At 43.3% G+C, this 18,934-nt stretch overlaps 1 protein-coding gene across 1 annotated transcript in view; it reads right to left on the bottom strand.

The window, feature by feature from the left end:
- Positions 1-417: 417 nt before the first annotated feature.
- The window catches only part of ptpn23a (protein tyrosine phosphatase, non-receptor type 23, a), a 123,739-nt gene continuing 105,222 nt past the window's right edge, over positions 418-18,934 (bottom strand). The window contains exons 21-25 of the mRNA XM_068031443.1: positions 16,308-16,492; positions 12,687-12,791; positions 10,771-10,909; positions 9,122-9,235; positions 418-7,098 (exon numbers count right to left, since the gene is read on the bottom strand). Coding sequence (XP_067887544.1) covers positions 6,475-7,098; positions 9,122-9,235; positions 10,771-10,909; positions 12,687-12,791; positions 16,308-16,492 — 1,167 coding nt within the window. The 3' untranslated portion in view covers positions 418-6,474. The remainder of the gene's footprint in view (positions 7,099-9,121; positions 9,236-10,770; positions 10,910-12,686; positions 12,792-16,307; positions 16,493-18,934) is intronic.

The raw sequence follows: 18,934 nt of genomic DNA, 5'->3' as shown, positions 1-18,934 counted from the left end.
GGGTAAAGGCATTAGATGACCACTACAAAGACAACAGATGCTACACCAGTTCAAATCTAGGGTGGACAGAGAGCTGAGATAGTCAATACACTTCTGTAACCTAATACATGGCCCAAGCTACCTTCTAAAGCACCATAGACCAGGTATCAGGTTTGATACACAATTAAGTTAGCTGTTCTCAGTAAAGCCAGCAACAGAAGCACTATAAATGACAGACTGAATTATATAATAACCCAAACAATCACTGCTAGAAACTGCAAAGATTTAGCTGTCAGGATTGGCGTTAGGGTGCAGTGCTCTTCAAAATTGCTGATATTCACAAATGAAGAGGCCAGAAAGTGTCCATGGCTGCCTGTCAGCAACACAGGGGCTTCTGGTTTGTGTATGCATGTGTGGTCGAAATAAACAGACACAAGGTAATCAAATAGTTATTTATAGTACAATTATATTACAGTGGAATGTACCATTGAAATTTAGTGTTGGTTACTGGACAATGTACACATGCAAGAGATTGATCACTCATTAAAGACCTAACCACTCCACCCCATCCCCATTCACAATATGCTAAACTAAGACAGTGAATCACACAACTGCCACTCATCGTTGTGCTGATTACACAGAATTCCAGACTTCAAAAGGTAATGAGCATTACTGTGTACAAAAGAACTAGGATTAAAGGAAAATAGTTAAGAACTGTAAACAAAGGATTGGAAACACATTTTCAGGATAGCAGAGCAATATCTTTTACAAACTAAAATTAAAATAAAGCTTCCTCCGATTTGTTAGTAATTCTCTGCGTAATGATGCAGGTTTCTTTGCATAGAGCTGAGGTGCACGATCCATAATGACAAAGTTTGCAAGGTTGAAGAGCAATTTAAAAATAATAAAAGAACAGTTTGGTCTTCAGATTCAGGGTTAGGGTGTGAGCTTCCTCCCTACAACATCCATTCCAACATTTGGAACTGTGCACCCACAAAAGACCTAAAATTCACTAAGATGCGAAGAGGACTGGGCTTGACTGGTCTGGCCAGGCACCAATCTCACTGAACTGAAACTTGGATCTAAGCTACTGAAATCAGGCCAGCAGTTAGTGCAAATTGACTCATCCAAATTTGCAGCTTTTCCTCCAATCTTTGAAAATGAGATCGAATTCTAATTGTTTGCCAACAAAATAATGGCATGTTTCAAGAAACATAAAACAGATTTTCAAGTTTTGGGGAAAAGAGGGTGAAATGTCAGGGGCTTCCCATTATTGTGCTCCCCTTCTGATTGTTCTCCAGATGCAGAGGCTAATTGAGGGCTAACAGGGGGAAGGAGGAAAGTATATGGCCAGAATCAATTTCTGTCAGTCTGCAGTTCAGCAATCTCAAGATAGTGTGGTTCCAGAGTAGGTTCTATACTTAGTTGCAAACAGCACTGTAGGTTTCTTCTCCCCATCACTCACTCCCAGACTGTTTTAGACAGTTGGAATTAACATTTATCCTTGGCACAAATTGAGTTGGAAGCAATGTTGTAATCACATTGCATAACCAGTTAGCACAATTCAATTGCATCCAATATTCTTGCATCCAATGTCATTTTAACATACTCGCCGATTAATTTAAAGACACAAGTGTACTGTCCCCAAATGAAGCCATCAGCCCCATAGGAAAAGACCTTTATCTGTTGTGTTTTAAAACGAGGCTTTACTGCATCCATACCAACTCCCTAAAGGAAAATTTTGACGATCTAAATGTTAGATGCTGCACTAAAACACTTCTTGCACGATACATCAGATTATTCCCAGTGCTACCACTAATAACAGACCTGCGTCCATTCAGGTTATAGTTGAAAATATTCTCTGCAGATGCAACCTCATTTCAAAAGGACAAAATCTCTAATTGCCCTGAGGATGTTTGTTCACACTTGAAAAGGGCTCAGTTCACCGCCTCTCCAAGCTCTCCCCTCAACCACCATCAGACTTCATTGCAACTCAACCATTCCAGATAGAATGCATAAGGAGCCTTTAGAGTAATAGAGAGCTACAGCACTGAAACAGACCTTTCAGGCCGAGTCTGTGCCGACCATCAACCACCCATTTATACTAATCCTACATCAATCCCATATTCCCTACCACATCCCCACCTTCCCTCAATTCTCCTACCTATACTAAGGGCAATTTACAATGGCCAATTTACCTATCAACCTGCAAGTCTTTGGCTGTGGGAGGAAACCGGAGCACCCAGAATAAACCCACGCGGTCATAGGGAGAACTTGCAAACTCTGCACAGGCAGTACCCAGAACTGAACCTGGGTTGCTGGAGCTGTGAGGCTGCGGTGCTAACCACTGCGCCATCCTTAGACACAAAAGAAATTCCATTTGTAAATCACTTGCAGTCATCAAGTCAGTTCATCCCATAGAATTATAATCTCCCACAGTTCTCTTTACTCATTGAAACAAGGCAATAAAAACAAAAATCAACATCTAGATTATTGTGTCCCATCTGAGATATGAACGTAGACAATCCAATAAGGCAACTTCTCCTCCTTCCTTAACCTCATACATACTAGTATAACGGTTTTTCAATCTGTTCTATGATTGTGATCCCCTCCTGAGTTCTCTCTCGAGGCTAATTGAGGGCTAACAGGATGGAAAGTAAAAGACCAGAATCAATTTCGGTCAGTCTGCAGTCTGGCAATCTTGTCACAGTGTTGTTCCAAGGTTGGTTCTATACTCAGCTACAGATAGCAGTGTAGGTTTCTTCTCCCCATCCCCCTCTCTCAGACTCTACCGTCCATAAGAGTTTAACTCGGTTGCGGAGTTGGAAAAGCCTATTTAAGACATCACGATCCTTTGCTCTTTCAGTAGTTTGGCAGTTTTTGAAAGACAAAGCACTTCTGAAATAAAAGTGCCATTTTACTGAAAAGCTGGGCAAACTTGGTACCTGAAATCTTTGGCTGTTAAAATATTTCAATTACATGAGACTAGTTTAGAAAAATGAAAAAGATGAAGTTTGGGGTAGTTGGGGGCGGGGGGGGCGCGACTGGGGAATGCACTGACTGAGCAGATAGCTGAGAGGTCTGGGAATCTGGTCCTTCATTTCTAGGTATTCAATCCTATTTGCCCTTGTATGTCTGACTCAGGAGTTGCTCTTGCATGAACTTCATAGGCCAGGAGGTTTGGAACAAGCCGTTCTTGGCACAGGCTTACTGGTGAAATCAGAAAATTAAGATCTGTTAATATCAGCAAGTTGAGAGGGATACAAATCACTGCGCGCGGATTTAAACTTTCCACAGCCCTGAGGCTCATGGTATGGACCAATGCAGGCACTGAAAACAGTAAGCTCAACTTGCTTTGATTTTATAAAGAATTGCACATTATTAAGCTACTGATTTAGGTCTTTGCAACAATATTTCTAGTCCAACCGATAAAACAGTGTGACTCAAATTTATTGCACCTGCCTCCTGCTGTAATTCTCTGTAGTTAGGATTTGCTTGTGATATGATTAAATGGAATTTATATAATGCACAACATGGCTAATTTGGCCACAGAAACTGCAGATTAAAAATTTAAAAGCTGCAGATCCTTGAAATCTGAAACAATAAACACCAGACAGTATCTGTACAGAGATCAGAGAAGTTAATATTTCAGACTCTTCTCTCCATGGATGCTGGCTGACCTGCGGAGTGTATCAGCGTTTTCTGTTTTTGTTTCAGTACATTTTGCAGTGTAATTCATTGTAGACCAAACTCTTTGGGTCATTTTCTTGAGGTGCGAGATAATTTTTTTTTTTCATTTTTAAACCAAATTCTAGAGATCTGGGTGTTGGTGTACAAAATGCGATTTTCAATATTTTATTTCTGCAATGCTTTTTACAAATCAAAAAGTTTGCTGTCCACATTTAAATGGGACATTGGCCAAAGGTAAGGTACTCTGATTACTATCCATTCCCCTTCCAGTTTTCACCTATGAAATTATTAACACAAATTTAGTTTGTTTCAACGTTTGCACTGCAATTGTATAGGGTCTGGGGTACTGCTATTTGTCTACTAGAACAGTGATCACACAAGCAGAAACTCACCAATACAGTAAAAGTCTGTAATCACCAAGGTAAAGCAGTGTTACATGTGGCCGACACGTCTCTTCACTGAGGCAGGATCCCCACAGTCCCTGCACTATTCCAACAGGGAGGCACAAGTTGGGATGGGATGATGGATATGACAGAATATACAAACCTGTGACAGAGGTAGAACTGAGACCATAAAGAGCCTGTCCACTGTATTAAGTCTGAGATAGTGCACAATGGTCCAAAGAGGAAGAAAAAAACAAATCTTAAAATTGTTGTAAATGTAACTTCTTGAAAAAAGGTTTTAATGTCCATCAAAAGGGGAGGATGAAAGCTGTGCTCACACACTGCCATCTGCTGTTCTAGTTTTGGATAACCCCATAAATTCATTGTTTGGGGCAGTGGAAGCAGTTATGTACAAGCTCTGCTGCCAAATGAAATGATGTTTAACAGCATCCAAGTGCTAAACAACTACCCAAACCACATTTGCCCATCTCCCTACAAAACTCTTCCTCCTCCCTTCTCAGCTGATAGCCAACTCTCAGTTCCAGTTATGGACAGAGCAACGTACCAGGCTTCTGACAAGTGTAACCCATTCATGTGCATTACTCCAGACTTCCTAATGACACTCAATGTTGCATTTTAAAACTCTGGCCGCTATTCTCACTTTAAATTCATAGAATTTTTGTAGCACAATACACTGGATGTTATTTTTTTAAACGATAGAAATAAATTTGTTTCCAATGAGAAAGATAGCTGCACTACATTTAAGCAGCATTCCATACTAACTGGCACTGTAATGCATCTACCATATTTTGGTGGGTTAAAAAAGAACAAAAGAGTAGAAGCTCAGCAGTCAGTGAGCCTCCTTACATGGGTGGCAGGATCGACAAATGCTCAGCAATCCCTGGACTAGCAGTGTATGCAAGCTTGGCAGTGGCACCGTGATTGAGTGACCTGTTGACACAAATCCTGAAAGTGGAACTGAGGCTGAGGCTTTGGGAGTTGGAGCTACAAGAGACCCCTGGCAGCGACAAACATCGCTATTAAACAATTATCTGCGAAAAGACACATTACCCGCCTGGGCATTGGAAGATTGTGTACTTTCCAATGGTGTTGGAACAAATATTCTACTCATCTGTAACAGCTGATCCCTTCGACCACCTACACAAGTCAACACTGAATTCTGACGTTGCTGGTCAGCATGGATCGCTACCCATTATCGGGGAATGCCTCTGGTAGATTTTCAAAACAGAATCGTGACTTAGCACTAGTAGTGCATATGGAGTTGAGCTAAAATTGTTTCTGGCCTTTGATCAGTTAATCCACAATTGGCAATTCTGCCTTGGTGTATAAATGGGGTAGACCTGGCGACAGTAGGAAGCAGCGCAATTGCTGACCCAGTAACACGAAGGGGGTATAAAACTGTCCGTTTGTTTGGGAGGCACCACTCCAGCAGAAACAGTCCCACCCGACCCCCCTCAGTTAAGCAGACCACAGACACTTGCCATCTAGACTCAACATAGGAAGGATACAAATTGGGCAAGGTACTGTAGGATGGCCTGTATCTATAAACCACATCAGAGTACGGGTCAGTGCTTTCAGGAACAGTATTTGAGAAAATTAGAGGAAAATAAATGAAACTGTGTCATCTAACAAACCCCCTAAATAAATCCAGTCATTGACGATCTACTGGAAGAGAGTGTCTACTGGCACTGTAGAGAAAGCAACCCTTCCAAGTAATGGGGAGGACATGAAGCATGAAGACTCAATATGTATGATGCTTGAAAAGAGACCTGCATCACCAAGGACCAAATCCAGGGGATAATGGGCAAAGATGTCAAAGTGCATCTACATTAGGGCTATGGTCCAAACAGAGACTACACAAACACCGGGAATAGCACAAAGGAGGAACAACCTTCAAAGGCCAAAAAGGAGGACATGCAAACTTTCCAGGTTATTACCTTTTATGAATTTTTAAAAATTTCTGGGTGGGATTTCTGAAGCACATCCTCAGCAGGAGTGAGTCTCAACATACCAAACCTCTCCTCCCGGGTCAATGGACCAGGCAAAAATGTTGACATTTGGAAATAGATTTTGACCCCAAGGGAGGAAGCAGTGGTTTAAATACAAGCATGTAAGCAAGAATTCACTAACATCTGTGCCAATACTAGGTTTGAAAGGAACTGGCAATTCCTAATCTTTGTACATTCAGAACATGGTTATGGTAAAGGACTGGGCAGGGCTCTTTCCAGTTTACATGCAACTAGCTTGCAGTTAATTTTACTCTGTCCCTATTGTGCAGACTTTCAAACGAAGGCTGATCAAGTTTTTTAATTACCCTGCCCTTCTTCAAAAAAAAAGCATCCTCCAAATCCCAAGGACTGTGGTCCATCAGCCCGGGAGAAGCTTTTCTCAGACCAATTGATCACGTTTTGTTTAAAGTCCAAAGCGGATCCAGGAGGCTCAGGGGGTCTTCGCCGGTGTGTGTGGCCTGAAGGCCCTGGCCATCCTGGGGCTGCAGAAAGTTGTGTTTACTGATTTTCTGCCTGTTCCGGGGATTAGTGTCCAGGGTGAAGGCCTCTGCGGTCAAGGATGCCAAAAGATCCAGTGAAGTGACCTTGTTGTCTGCGCTTGCTGAGTGGTTGGTGGCAGCTGGTTGAGAAGCGACTGGGTGATTCCCTAGGCTCACTTTCATTTTATCTAGCTCTTGGGTTGAATCACAACTATCCGAGCTCACATTGTTTGTTTCTATGGTCAATGATCGACTTGATGGGGTCATCTGAGACGGTGCAGTCGGTTCTGTCACTGCACTGGTAACCGTAGCCAGGAGGTCTTGCTGTTGCAGATCAGTAGATAGTGGTAAGGTAGAGGTCTGAGAATCAGACCACATATCAAAACTTGGGTCAATTGAAGGCAGCGAGTTCCGTTTGCTGTCTCCCATGATCCCAGTGGGCGTCTTGATGCTGAGCTTTGCAATGGTGGCTTGGATGGAACTAATTGGCAAATCGCCTCCAAGTACCAAATCCTGAGATTCCTGGCGGGTATAAACCTGCAAGGCAGAAAAGAAACTTGAATGAACTACAAAGAAAACAGCCCACTTTTTAATTGAACAAATGCACTCTTCACATACACACAATGTTATGATCTTTCCCCCACAGAAGCCCTGATGATCTACAATGCTGACCACTAAATTAAGATTAGAGGGAGGCAAAACAGAAAGCAGTGATTCGGTGACACCAAACTTGGGTTTAAGAAACCTGAAGATTGTGGGAGGAAAAGAGAGGATGTATAGAGTTCAGTTTTAAGATTCAGGAAATGAATGTAAGTGCTGCAGGTAGTGTAACTTAAAGGAGAGAGAGCAGGAAGACTACATATGACTATGCATTTGAAAAAAGAACAAGAGGGGAAAATATAGAAGAGCAAAAATAACCAGTTAATCCCCTCTGGTGATGTGGATTGAAAGATGAATATTGGCTGGGATACTGGACTACCTTCCTGTTTGGCATCGAAACCTTTTGTAGGCAGACCGTCTTGATTTACTGTCTTATCCGAAGGTAAGACCTTCTTATATTGCAACACTCCTTTTGTACTGCATTAACGTGCCTGCCTACAATATGAACTCTAGCCCTGGAGCAGAGCTTGAACCCTCCAACTTCAAACCCAGAGATGAGTGTGCTACCAGTCGAACCATCGCTCCTGTGTTCGTTAACCTACGTTAGCTCCTGGGCCATCAAAGCCTTAATCTTAAAATTCTCATCTTTGGTTTCCAATCCCTCCATAGCCCCACCCCACCCTGCCCTGGATATTAATGGGATGGGGGCAGAGATTCAGATGGGAAACTTGGAAGCCTGAGTTCCCCTAACATGCCATACAGTTTTAACTCCACAGGCTGTCTCTTTTGCCCTTGAAAAGTTCACTGCCCAGAAGTCAGCCTGATTCACAGACTCAGCTTTCAGTTGGGTGGAGGACTGCGGAGCAGGCAGATTGGATTCACAGTACTGCGGTCCAATCCCTGACCCCGGGTTCTTTCCATTGGGAAGGCGGAGGAGAAAATGGTGAGGAAGGTGCTTTTGGGGGTGCTGAGAAAGCAATCCTCCTGGCCTACAAGCAGTGCTGTAATAGAATTAACTTCTCAGAAAGCTGTCTTTGCCTCCCTTCAACTGCCAGGTTTCCCCAAGGCCTAAGAAACCCAGCCAGCCACTATTAAATCTGCAAAGCAGGTTAAATCATAGACTGTCAGGTTTATTAAAATAGTTAAATTGCCAAACTACCTACTGGAAGTGGGGTGGTTAATTGTCCCTTGGCCCTCCTCTATTAAAGCTTGAAGTGAGCAGTCCGAGGTAGGTTGGGATCAAGTTTCAGATTTTTAAAATTCTATCTGACCAGGTGCCAACCCACTCATTTTTGTGTGTTAAAATTTATCCCTCCGCCCACCTTGATAACCTCCTTCAGCCCTAAAACCCCCCACCCCCACCGAGAACACTGCACTGCTCCAATTCTGGCCTCTTGCACATCCCAGATTTTCAATGCTCCATGTTACCAGCCATGCCTTCAGTTGCCGAGTCCCTTAAGCTCTGAAATTTCCTCTCTTACCTTCTCTGCCAATCTTTCCTTTTGACGCTCCTCCAAACCTACTTCTGATCAAGCTTTTTGCCCCCCATCCTAATAGCTTATGTAGTTCAGTGCAAAATTTGTTTGCGAACATACCTGTTAAGTACCTTGGGATATTTTACTGCATTACCATTGGTAGCCATGCTTTCAGCTGTCTAGACCCTAAGGTCTGGAATTCCTCCCTACACCCCTCCGTTTCTCTACCTCGCTTTCCTCCTTTAAGAGGCTTCTTAAAACCTAGTTAGCTTTGATCAAGCTTTTGGTCATCTGATCCAATATCTCCTTATGTGACTCAGTCATTTTGTTTTACAATGCTCCTGTAAAATGCCTTGGAATATTTTAATTACGTCAAAGGCGCTTTATAAACATAGGTTGTTAAAGACAATATATAAATGCAAGTTGCCACTGTAGTAGTTTCAACAACACAGTAAAGCACTATAAATTCAAGTATACTTGCGTACCTTTTGAGATGAACTGCTCGTTGCTTTGCTGGAAAAGCTAGTGATAACTCCATGCCTCAGTAGAACCAGCTCCACATGATTGAGGATGGCTTCATAGCAGAACTTCAGGTGGAGCTACAAACCATAAAAGACAATGTACATCATAAAAGCAGCTGTCTCCAAGGGTTGCATTTTTCTAATATGAGAAATTGATATAATTTGCAGGGTGTGACATGCATAATGAATATTTTTGGCAAATAAATTACACCTAGACACATTTTACAAATGACATACAAGTCCGATAAGGACAAAAATACATGCTGTGGATTGGGGTATTTTGGCAAGGTTGGTGTCACTCTTTCAAAGTGATGAAAGCCCTCAAAAATAATGAGTTAAGCCTCCAGCTGATTTCGAGGAGATTGAGTTTGCAACAGTTTAGTCATGAAGTGATTATGGCACTAAGCTGGCTGGAGTGTTGGAACATCAGAAAAAAACCTTCACACTAGAGAAGTTTTGGGCCTCCAGAGTTTGTAGTTACAACACTAAGGCTACACCTGATCTGAAAATTCTGAACACTGCCATTTGAAGTGGTCACACATATATTTTCCCAAAGCTGGTAACTTACACATTGGGAATCCACCCAAAAACTGGAAGGAATAAACATCACTAAAAATGAGAAAATTAGGAACTTCCCAATATTTAACTTAGCTCACCATATCTGCAGCATATGCCCTTACAATTCATTTCCACCATCCCTGAAGGCACAACACTGTTGCATACAGGTAAATACACATCAACAGCCCACTGACATCTTGCCCAAATTGCCATTCCTAGTTTCAGAGCTCAGAGCACTAAGACCAATATTATAGCTCTATTCCATGTACCAGTCAGCAATCAGCGAACTTAGTATAGACCAGGAATCAAACCATGGATCTTCATCTGTTTAACAAGTATGCAACAAGGACAAAGCAAAATATGCTAGGATCTTGAGTCTTGGATGTTGTGATTAGCTAGTTCTACATCTAACAAATTACATCTCTAGTATATACTAGTTCCAAATCAATTACTTGCAAAATCTTAGTTTATGGTTTTGTCTTGCGAGCTTGGAAAATCAAAATATGCACGTGATTTGCAATCATATCTTCAACCTCAGTTCCCTGGAATGCCACCTTTCATAGTGGAAAGGTTACTGTTCTGCTGATGACACTTTCTTTTGGCTGTCACTACAACAGCATCCGAACAGCTTGAGTAAAGTCAGAAGGTAGTGTTTCCAACGGGTGTAATACTAAGTCATACGGATCACTAGATCCCAGACATGATCTCTGTTTTATGCTGAGTTAACTTGATGGTGATGGTAAGGCTCTCAAAGGAATGGCTACTTGGGCAAGATATCAGAAGGCTACTGCAATTCAGCAAGAGTCAACTCCTTAAGAGGAATGGAAAAAAGGGGAAAATGAGGGGGAAGGGTGTGGAGATAAAATAAAGGAACGGGGACTTTATAAAAGGTCACAATCTAGATGTAGGTGTAACAAACTCTCCAATATGTAGCATTCTCCTTTAACTTTAGATGTTCAAGAGAAGACATTTCATTTTTTGACACAACATGAAACACTTTTGTATTCTCCCCTCAGGATGCTTGAGTCACAGGAAAATGCTCCTCACCACCTCACCTTGTCTTGAAGCATGTGCTTCCTCTGCTGTCTCATTTTCCGCACAATCTGAGACACATCAGGGATCCCATTACCAGCCTCCACTTCCTGTACAGCTGCATAGACAAGACAGAAAGCACCAGTTCTTCTAACTCCGGAGCTGAAAGAATCAATATCAGACCAACACTTATTTTTGGTGACTCAGTTGTCTGAAACACATGGAAAGACAGTACCACATTTAAAGGTCTAAGACAACTACACCCAACTACAAATTTTTATTTGCCTAATGTGGAATGCACCCTTTCTCCATGCAGGGGACACAGACATAGGTCCAGCCAAGGTTGAGAGATCCTCGGACCCATATCCAAAGTGGATGCAGGGGCATGGGTGGAGTTTAATCAAAATTGCACAACACATTGGAGTAGTTTTCAGTTGCCTGTTCAGTTAGGGCTTTCATGGCTGTTGAGGCATTGGCTTGTGGGGTTAACTGGAACCAAATGAGAAGAATTCCAGCTATCAGGACAAGTCTAACCGCACAGACTGCCCATCCAATTATCCACAGTATCTGGGAGTATTGTGGACCTCCATATTTCAGGCAGCCCCCTCAAGCCATCTAATTATACGATCTCTATCTCAATTTAATTTCCTTGCCCTTGTGACACATTCTTTGATACCCATACCCAACAAAAATTGATCTTAGCTCTTCAAAATTTTAATCCACAGCTTTTTGGGGGAGTGATTTCCATTATTCTTTTGGTAAGAGTGTGCTACCAGATTTTACTCCTAAATGGCCGAGCTCTAATTTTAAGATCATGCCCTCTAGTTCTGGGTTCCTTTATCAGAGGAAATAGTTTCTCTTTGTATCTATTCCAGCAAATTCTACCATTTTAAACACCTCAATTAGATCACCCCTCAACCTTTTAAACTCACAGGAATACAAACTAAGTTTACGCAAACCGTTTTTTATGCATTCATGGGATGAGAGTCACTGGCAAGGCCAACATTTATTGCCCATCCCTAACTGCCCTTGAGAAGGTGGCGGTGAGCTGCGTTCTTGAACTGCTACAGTTCCAGGGAGTTCCAGGACTTTGACTCAACGATAGTGAAGGAACAGTGATATAGTTCCAAGTCAGGAGGATGGTGCGCAACTTGCAGGTGGTGATGTTTTCATGTGTCTGTTCTTCTAGGTGGTAGAGGTCGCAGGTCTGGAAGGTGCTGTCAGACGAGCGCTGGCAAGTTGCTGCAGTGCATCTTGTAGATAATACACAATGGTAAAGGCATGTACCAGTGGTGGAGGGAGTTAATGTTTAAGGTGGTGGATGGGGCACCAAGTGGACTGCTTTGTCCTGGATGATGTCAAGCTTTTTGAGTTGTTGGGAGTTGCACTGATCCAGGCACTCCATCACACTCCTCACTTGTGTCTTGAAGATGGTGGAAAGGCTTCGTAGAGTCAGAAGGGAAGTTACTCGTTCCAGAATTCCTAGTCTCTGACATGCTCTTGTAAACACAGTATTTATATGGTTACTCCAGTTAAGTTTCTGGCCATTGATGACCTCCAGGATGTTGATTGCACAGCATTCAGTGATGGTAATGCCTCAACATGGTAGAACTTCTTACTCTGTTTCAGACTTTCCTTTGTTTTACAAAAATCCAAGTTTGGCACCTAGCCTTCTGATTAACTGATTTCGGTCTTTTTTCAACTTCCTTCGTGTGCCAAACTATTTTAAAAAGGTAGGGAAATAGGATTAACTTGACCATTCTTTCAGAGAACTGGCAAAGAATCTACAGGCTGAATGGGCTCCATCTATGCAGCAAAACCCAAGGATTCATCATGGCTTGTCAATTTGAAAAAAATTAAGCTGAGGCACTTGAAATTCCTTAACATAATATTCCACACAGTCATTCTCTGCCTCTAAAAGGTCAGAAAACAGAGTTACCTGCAGTGGACAACGATGGGTGTATGAAGTGGACGCTGGTGCAGATAGTGTCCATGTACCTCCTGAATAAAACGCAGCAAGTTACTTTTACTGTCTGGCAAACCCCTACAGAGAAAATTAAAACAATTTCAAGTTATTATCTCTACTTTAAATTCAGATATTTTATTCAAAATATGCATCAGAAACATAAAAAAGCCCTCAATAAGTTAACAAACCAGTGTAGCATGTTACAACTCAATTTACTGTATCAAAAAATGGTACAATGTAGGCGAGGCCCAATTCCATTGATGCCAGCAGCCCTCCAGTATATTACCCAAGTTCCAAGCCATGATAGTGAGCACTGGCAGTCCATTTGGCTGTAGGTACTGTAGCACAGCTAAATCTGGCATCCCCAAGTGCATATTTTCCAGCAGTATATGATCAAAAGCTGCTTGATTTTCCAATAATAGCTCAGGAAGGGAGAGATGATGTGGACAACTGCAGCAAACAAGTAACCACTGACTGGGAATCAAACCTGGGACTTGCCCTGTCTGCATGGTGTAGCAGACTTAGAACAAAGAACAGTACAGTACAGGAACAGGCCATTCGGCCCTCCAAGCCTGCGCCGATCTTGATGCATGCCTAAACTAAAACCTTCTGCACTTCCGGGGACCGTATCCCTCTATTCACATCCTATTCATGTATTTGTCAAGATGCCTCTTAAACGTCGCTGTCGTACCTGCTTCCACCACCTCCCCCAGCAGCAAGTTCCAGGCACTCACCACCCTCTGTGTAAAGAACTTGCCTTGCACATCCCCTCTAAACTTTGCCCCTCACCTTAAACCTATGTCCCCTAGTAACTGACTCTTCCACCCTGGGAAAAAGCTTCTGACTATTCCACTCTGTCCATGCCGCTCATAACTTTGTAAACCTCTATCATGTCGCCCCTCCACCTCCGTCGTTCCAGTGAAAACAATCCCAGTTTATCCAACCTCTCCTCATAGCTAATGCCCTCCAGACCAGGCAACATCCTGGTAAACCTCTTCTGTACCCTCTCCAAAGCCTCCACGTCCTTCTGGTAGTGTGGCGACCAGAATTGCATGCAATATTCTAAGTGTGGCCTAACTAAAGTTCTGTACAGCTGCAGCATGACTTGCCAATTCTTATACTCTATGCCCCGACCGATGAAGGCAAGCATGCCGTATGCCTTCTTGACTACCTTATCCACCTGCGTTGCCACTTTCAGTGACCTGTGGACCTGTACGCCCAGATCTCTCTGCCTGTCAATACTCCTAAGGGTTCTGCCATTTATTGTATACTTCCCACCTGCATTGGACCTTCCAAAATGCATTACCTCACATTTGTCCAGATTAAACTCCATCTGCCATTTCTCCGCCCAAGTCTCCAACCGATCTATATCCTGCTGTATCCTCTGACAATCCTCAACACTATCCGCAACTCCACCAACCTTTATGTCGTCCGCAAACGTACTAATCAGACCAGCTACATTTTCATCCAAATCATTTATATATACTACAAACAGCAAAGGTCCCAGCACTGATCTCTGAAGACCACTAGTAACATCCCTCCATTCAGAAAAGCACCCTTCCACTGCTACCCTCTGTCTTCTATGACTGAGCCAGTTCTATATCCACCTTGCCAGCTCACCTCTGATCCCGTGTGACTTCACCTTTTGTTCCAGTTTGCCATGAGGGACCTGGTCAAAGGCTTTACTGAAGTCCATATAGATAACATCCACTGCCCTTCCTTCATCAATCATCTTTGTCACTTCCTCAAAAAACTCAATCAAATTAGTGAGACACGACCTCCCCTTCACAAAACCATGCTGCCTCTCGCTAATAAGTTCATTTGTTTCCAAATGGGAGTAAATCCTGTCCCGAAAAATCCTCTCTAATAATTTCCCTACCACTGACGTAAGGCACACCGGCCTATAATTTCCTGGATTATCCTTGCTACCCTTCTTAAACAAAGGCACAACATTGGCTATTCTCCAGTCCTCTGGGACCTCACCTGTAGCCAATGAGGATGCAAAGATTTATGTCAAGGCTCCAGCAATTTCTTCCCTTGCCTCCCTCAGTATTCTGGGGTAGATCCCATCAGGTCCTGGGGACTTATCTACCTCAATGCTTTGCAAGACACCCAACACCTCCTCCTTTTTGATAATGAGATGACTGAGACTATCTACACTCCCTTCCCTAGGCTCATCATCCACCAAGTCTTTATCTTTGGTAAATACTGATGCAAAGTACTCATTAAGTACCTCGCCCATTTCCTCTGGCTCCACACGTAGATTCCCTTCTCTGTCCTTGAGTGGGCCAACCCTTTCCCTGGTTACCCTCTTGCTCTTTATATACGTATAAAAAGCCTTGGGATTTTCCTTACTCCTGTTTGCCAATGACTTTTCATTACCCCTTTTAGCCCTCCTGACTCCTTGCTTAAGTTCCTTTCTACTGTCTTTATATTCAAGGGATTCATCTGTTCCTAGCCTTCCAGCCCTTACGAATGCTTCCTTTTTCTTTTTGACTAGGCTCACAATATCCCGCGTTATCCAAGGTTCCCGAAACTTGCCAAACCTATCCTTCTTCCTCACAGGAATATGCTGGTCCTGGAGTCTAATCAACTGACGTCTGAAAGACTCCCACATGTCAGATGTTCATTTACCCTCAAACAGCCGCCCCCAATCTAAATTCTTCAGTTCCTACCTAATATTGTTATAATTTTCCTTCCCCCAATTTAGCACCTTCACCCGAGGACTACTCTTATCCACAAGTACCTTAAAACTTATGGAATTATGGTCACTGTTCCCAAAATGCTCCCATACTGAAACTTCAACCACCTGGCCGGGCTCATTCCCCAATACCAGGTCCAGTATGGCCCCATCCCTAGTTGGACTATCTACATATTGTTTCAAGAAGCCCTCCTGGATGCTCCTTACAAATTCTGCCCCATCCAAGCCCCGAGCACTGTGAGTCCCAGTCAATATAGGGGAAGTTAAAATCACCCACCACTACAACCCTGTTACCTTTACATCTTTCCAACATCTTTCTACATATCTGCTCCTGTACCTCCTGCTGGCTGTTGGGAGGCCTGTAGAAAACCCCCAACATCGTGACTGCACCCTTCCTATTCCTGAGCTGCACCCATATTGCCTGGCTGCACGACCCCTCCGAGGTGTCCTCCCGCAGTACAGCTATGATATTCACCTTAACAAGTAATGCAACGCCCCCACCCCTTTTACATCCCCCTCTATCCCGCCTGAAACTTCTAAATCCTGGAACATTTAGCTGCCAATCCTGTCCTTCCCTCAACCAAGTCTCTGTAATAGCAACAACATCATAGTTCCAAGTACTAATCCAAGCTCTAAGTTCATCTGCCTTACCTGTTATACTTTTCGCATTGAAACAAATGCACTTCAGACCACCAGTCCCACTGTGCTCCGCAACATCTCCCTGCCTGCTCTTCCTCTCAGTCTTACTGGCCTTATTTACTAGTTCCCCCTCATTTATTTCACTTGCTGTCCTCCTGCTCTGGTTCCCACCCCCCTGCCACACTTAGCTCATTCTAGATACTCTATATGTTAATCGTATGTTTAAAGCATGAAAAAACAAATAGCCAACTTACAGCTCAGGCCATGATGTAAACTGCAAGTGAATGATTGTTCGCTTCAGGCTCTGATCTCGATATTGCAGCCCAATCATCCGCTCCACATGAGTCTGCGTTATCTTCTGTGTTGTCAGGGTCAGGGTGATTGGTCCATGCACTACCTGTTGGCCCCGCTCTGTTGGGAAGTAACGGATTACCTTTTGCTGTAACAGGAGAAGATTAAATAATGGACAGTGAGTCATGTCGCCCTGCTCAAAATAAATTTCTTGCACCAAGCCTCCAGTGGCAACCATTTTTCTAGCACTGCTACTCAGTATTTCTTTGTTGAGGACCACAATCTGACGTTTTGGCCAAGGACTTCTCTGAAAAATGTTCCGTGACACTGTACCCACAGATTCCAGAGATGTAGCTCTGGATCCAATTACCCACTGTGAGCTCTTGATTTCAATCATGCCATTCCAGATAGCTTTTTTTTTATTAGCTTGTGGGATGCGGGCTTCGCCGGCTAGGCCATCACTAATAGCCCTTGAACTGAGTGGTTGGCTAAGCCATTTCAGAGGACATTTAACAATCAACAGTGTAGAAATGCAGCAAGACCTGGACAATATCCAGGTTTGGGCTGATAAGTGGCATTTAACATTCGTGTCACACAAGCGCCGGGCAATGACTATCTCAAACAAGACAGAAACTAACCATCTCCCCTTGACATTCAATTGCATTACAATCGCTGAAATCCCCACTATCAGCATCCTGGGAGTTACCATTGACCAGAAACTGAACTGGAGTAGCCATGTAAATATTGTGACGACAAGAGCAGGGCAGCTGCTAGGAATCCTGCAGCAAGTAATTCACCCCGACTCCTCAAAGCCTGTCCACAAGGCGCAAGTCAGGAGTGTGATGGAATACTCTCCACTTGCCTGGATGGGTGCAGCTCCAATAACACACAAGAAGCCTGACACCATCCAGGACAAAGCAGCCTGCTAGATTGGCACCCCATCCACAAACATTCACTCCCTCCACCACTGACGCACAGTGGCAGCAGTGTGTACCATCTACAAGATGCACTGCAGCAACGCACCAAGGCTCCTTGGACAGCACCTTCCAAACCCACGACCTCGACCAACTAGAAGGACAAGGGCAGTAGTTGCATGGGAACACCACCACCTTCAAGTTCCCCTCCAAGCCACACACCATCCTGACTTGGAACTTTATCACCGTTCTTTCACTGTTGCTGGGTCAAAATGCTGGAACTCCCTTCCTAACAGTAGTATGGGTGAACCTACCCCATATGAACTGCAGCAGTTCAAGAAGGCAGTTCACCACCACCTTCTTAAGGGCAATTAGTGATGGGCAATAAATGCTGTCCGAGCCAGCGATGCGCACATTCTACAAATAAATTTTAAAAAACATGGCTGTGGGCCTGGAGTCACATGTAGGCCAGTCCAGGTAAGAACAACAGATTTCCTTCCCTAAAGGACATTAGTGGACCAGTTGGGTTTTTACAACAATTGACAATGGTTTCATTGTCACCATTAGACTAGCTTTTAATTCCAGATTTATTAACTGAATTCAAATTTCACCATCTGTCAAAGTGGGATGCGAATCAGTGTCCCCAGAGCATTAGCCTGGGCTCTGGATTACTAGTTCAGTAACATTACCAATAAGCCACCGCCTCCCCTGAGGAGATCCCAGATAGTTAACCAAAGAAAGAATAGGGGGAAAACTGAAGGACTCCCGATAGTTTTATCAAATAGTTCTCCACTCTTTCAGTGGATCTGGGTGCCACTGTAAAGGATAGCACTTGTTACCCATTCCTATTTGACCAGAGACTGTGATGGTGGTGAATCGACTTTTGATAGAACTGAGTCAATTGCTAGGCCGATCAAAAGGAGTCAAGAGGCAATCATGTTGGTGTGTGACTGGAGTCACATATAGGCCAGACCAGTTAAGATCAGCTTTGCTTCTTCATTCCTTCGGCATGAGCAAACCAGTTGGGTTTTGCAACCTTCTGACAGATTATGATCACTTAAGGATACCAGCTGCTGACTTTCTTACAATTTTCAGCAAATGTTCCCAAATTTCAACATCCACCTTAAAGGACTCAAACTGTCCTTTCAACTCTCATTTCTGGCATTGAACCCTGTCCAGACTTTTCCCATTGTTAGAAGTCAAAAGTGAAATGTATGGATAAAACAACTCCACCTGTCAGAATGGTCTCCCCTGCTCTGCCTGAATGCATTGCCTCCTTGCTGAGGCAATAGTTCTGCAGGTTTTGATTGCTCAAGTGACTGTGTTTCATGTGAGCCCAGATTGTGAACGGCAAAAGCTATTTGATCACAGCTAAGCCTGATTCTCTCCTTATATGGCATCTAGTTTTAAGAGGTTACTAAAGAAGAATCAGGAGTAGGAATGGGGACCTATTTCTCATCCTTAACCCAAAGACACTAATGTCAATTTTAAAACCCATTAACACTAACCCAGTGAAGATCAGCTAGGGAGTAGTGATCAAATCTCACATTGTATTTGGTTCACATGGCTAACCTATTCCTTAAATTGTGAAGCCTACAGGTGAACACCAAAACCATTCTGAATGCGCTGGACTCCACAGTACAACACTGCCCATGATTTATATTGTTCAGAAAGAC

The sequence above is a fragment of the Heterodontus francisci genome, chromosome 5 (assembly GCF_036365525.1).
Source record: "Heterodontus francisci isolate sHetFra1 chromosome 5, sHetFra1.hap1, whole genome shotgun sequence".
Classification (NCBI taxonomy): domain Eukaryota; kingdom Metazoa; phylum Chordata; class Chondrichthyes; order Heterodontiformes; family Heterodontidae; genus Heterodontus; species Heterodontus francisci.
This window is presented reverse-complemented; position numbering and strand designations above follow the sequence as displayed.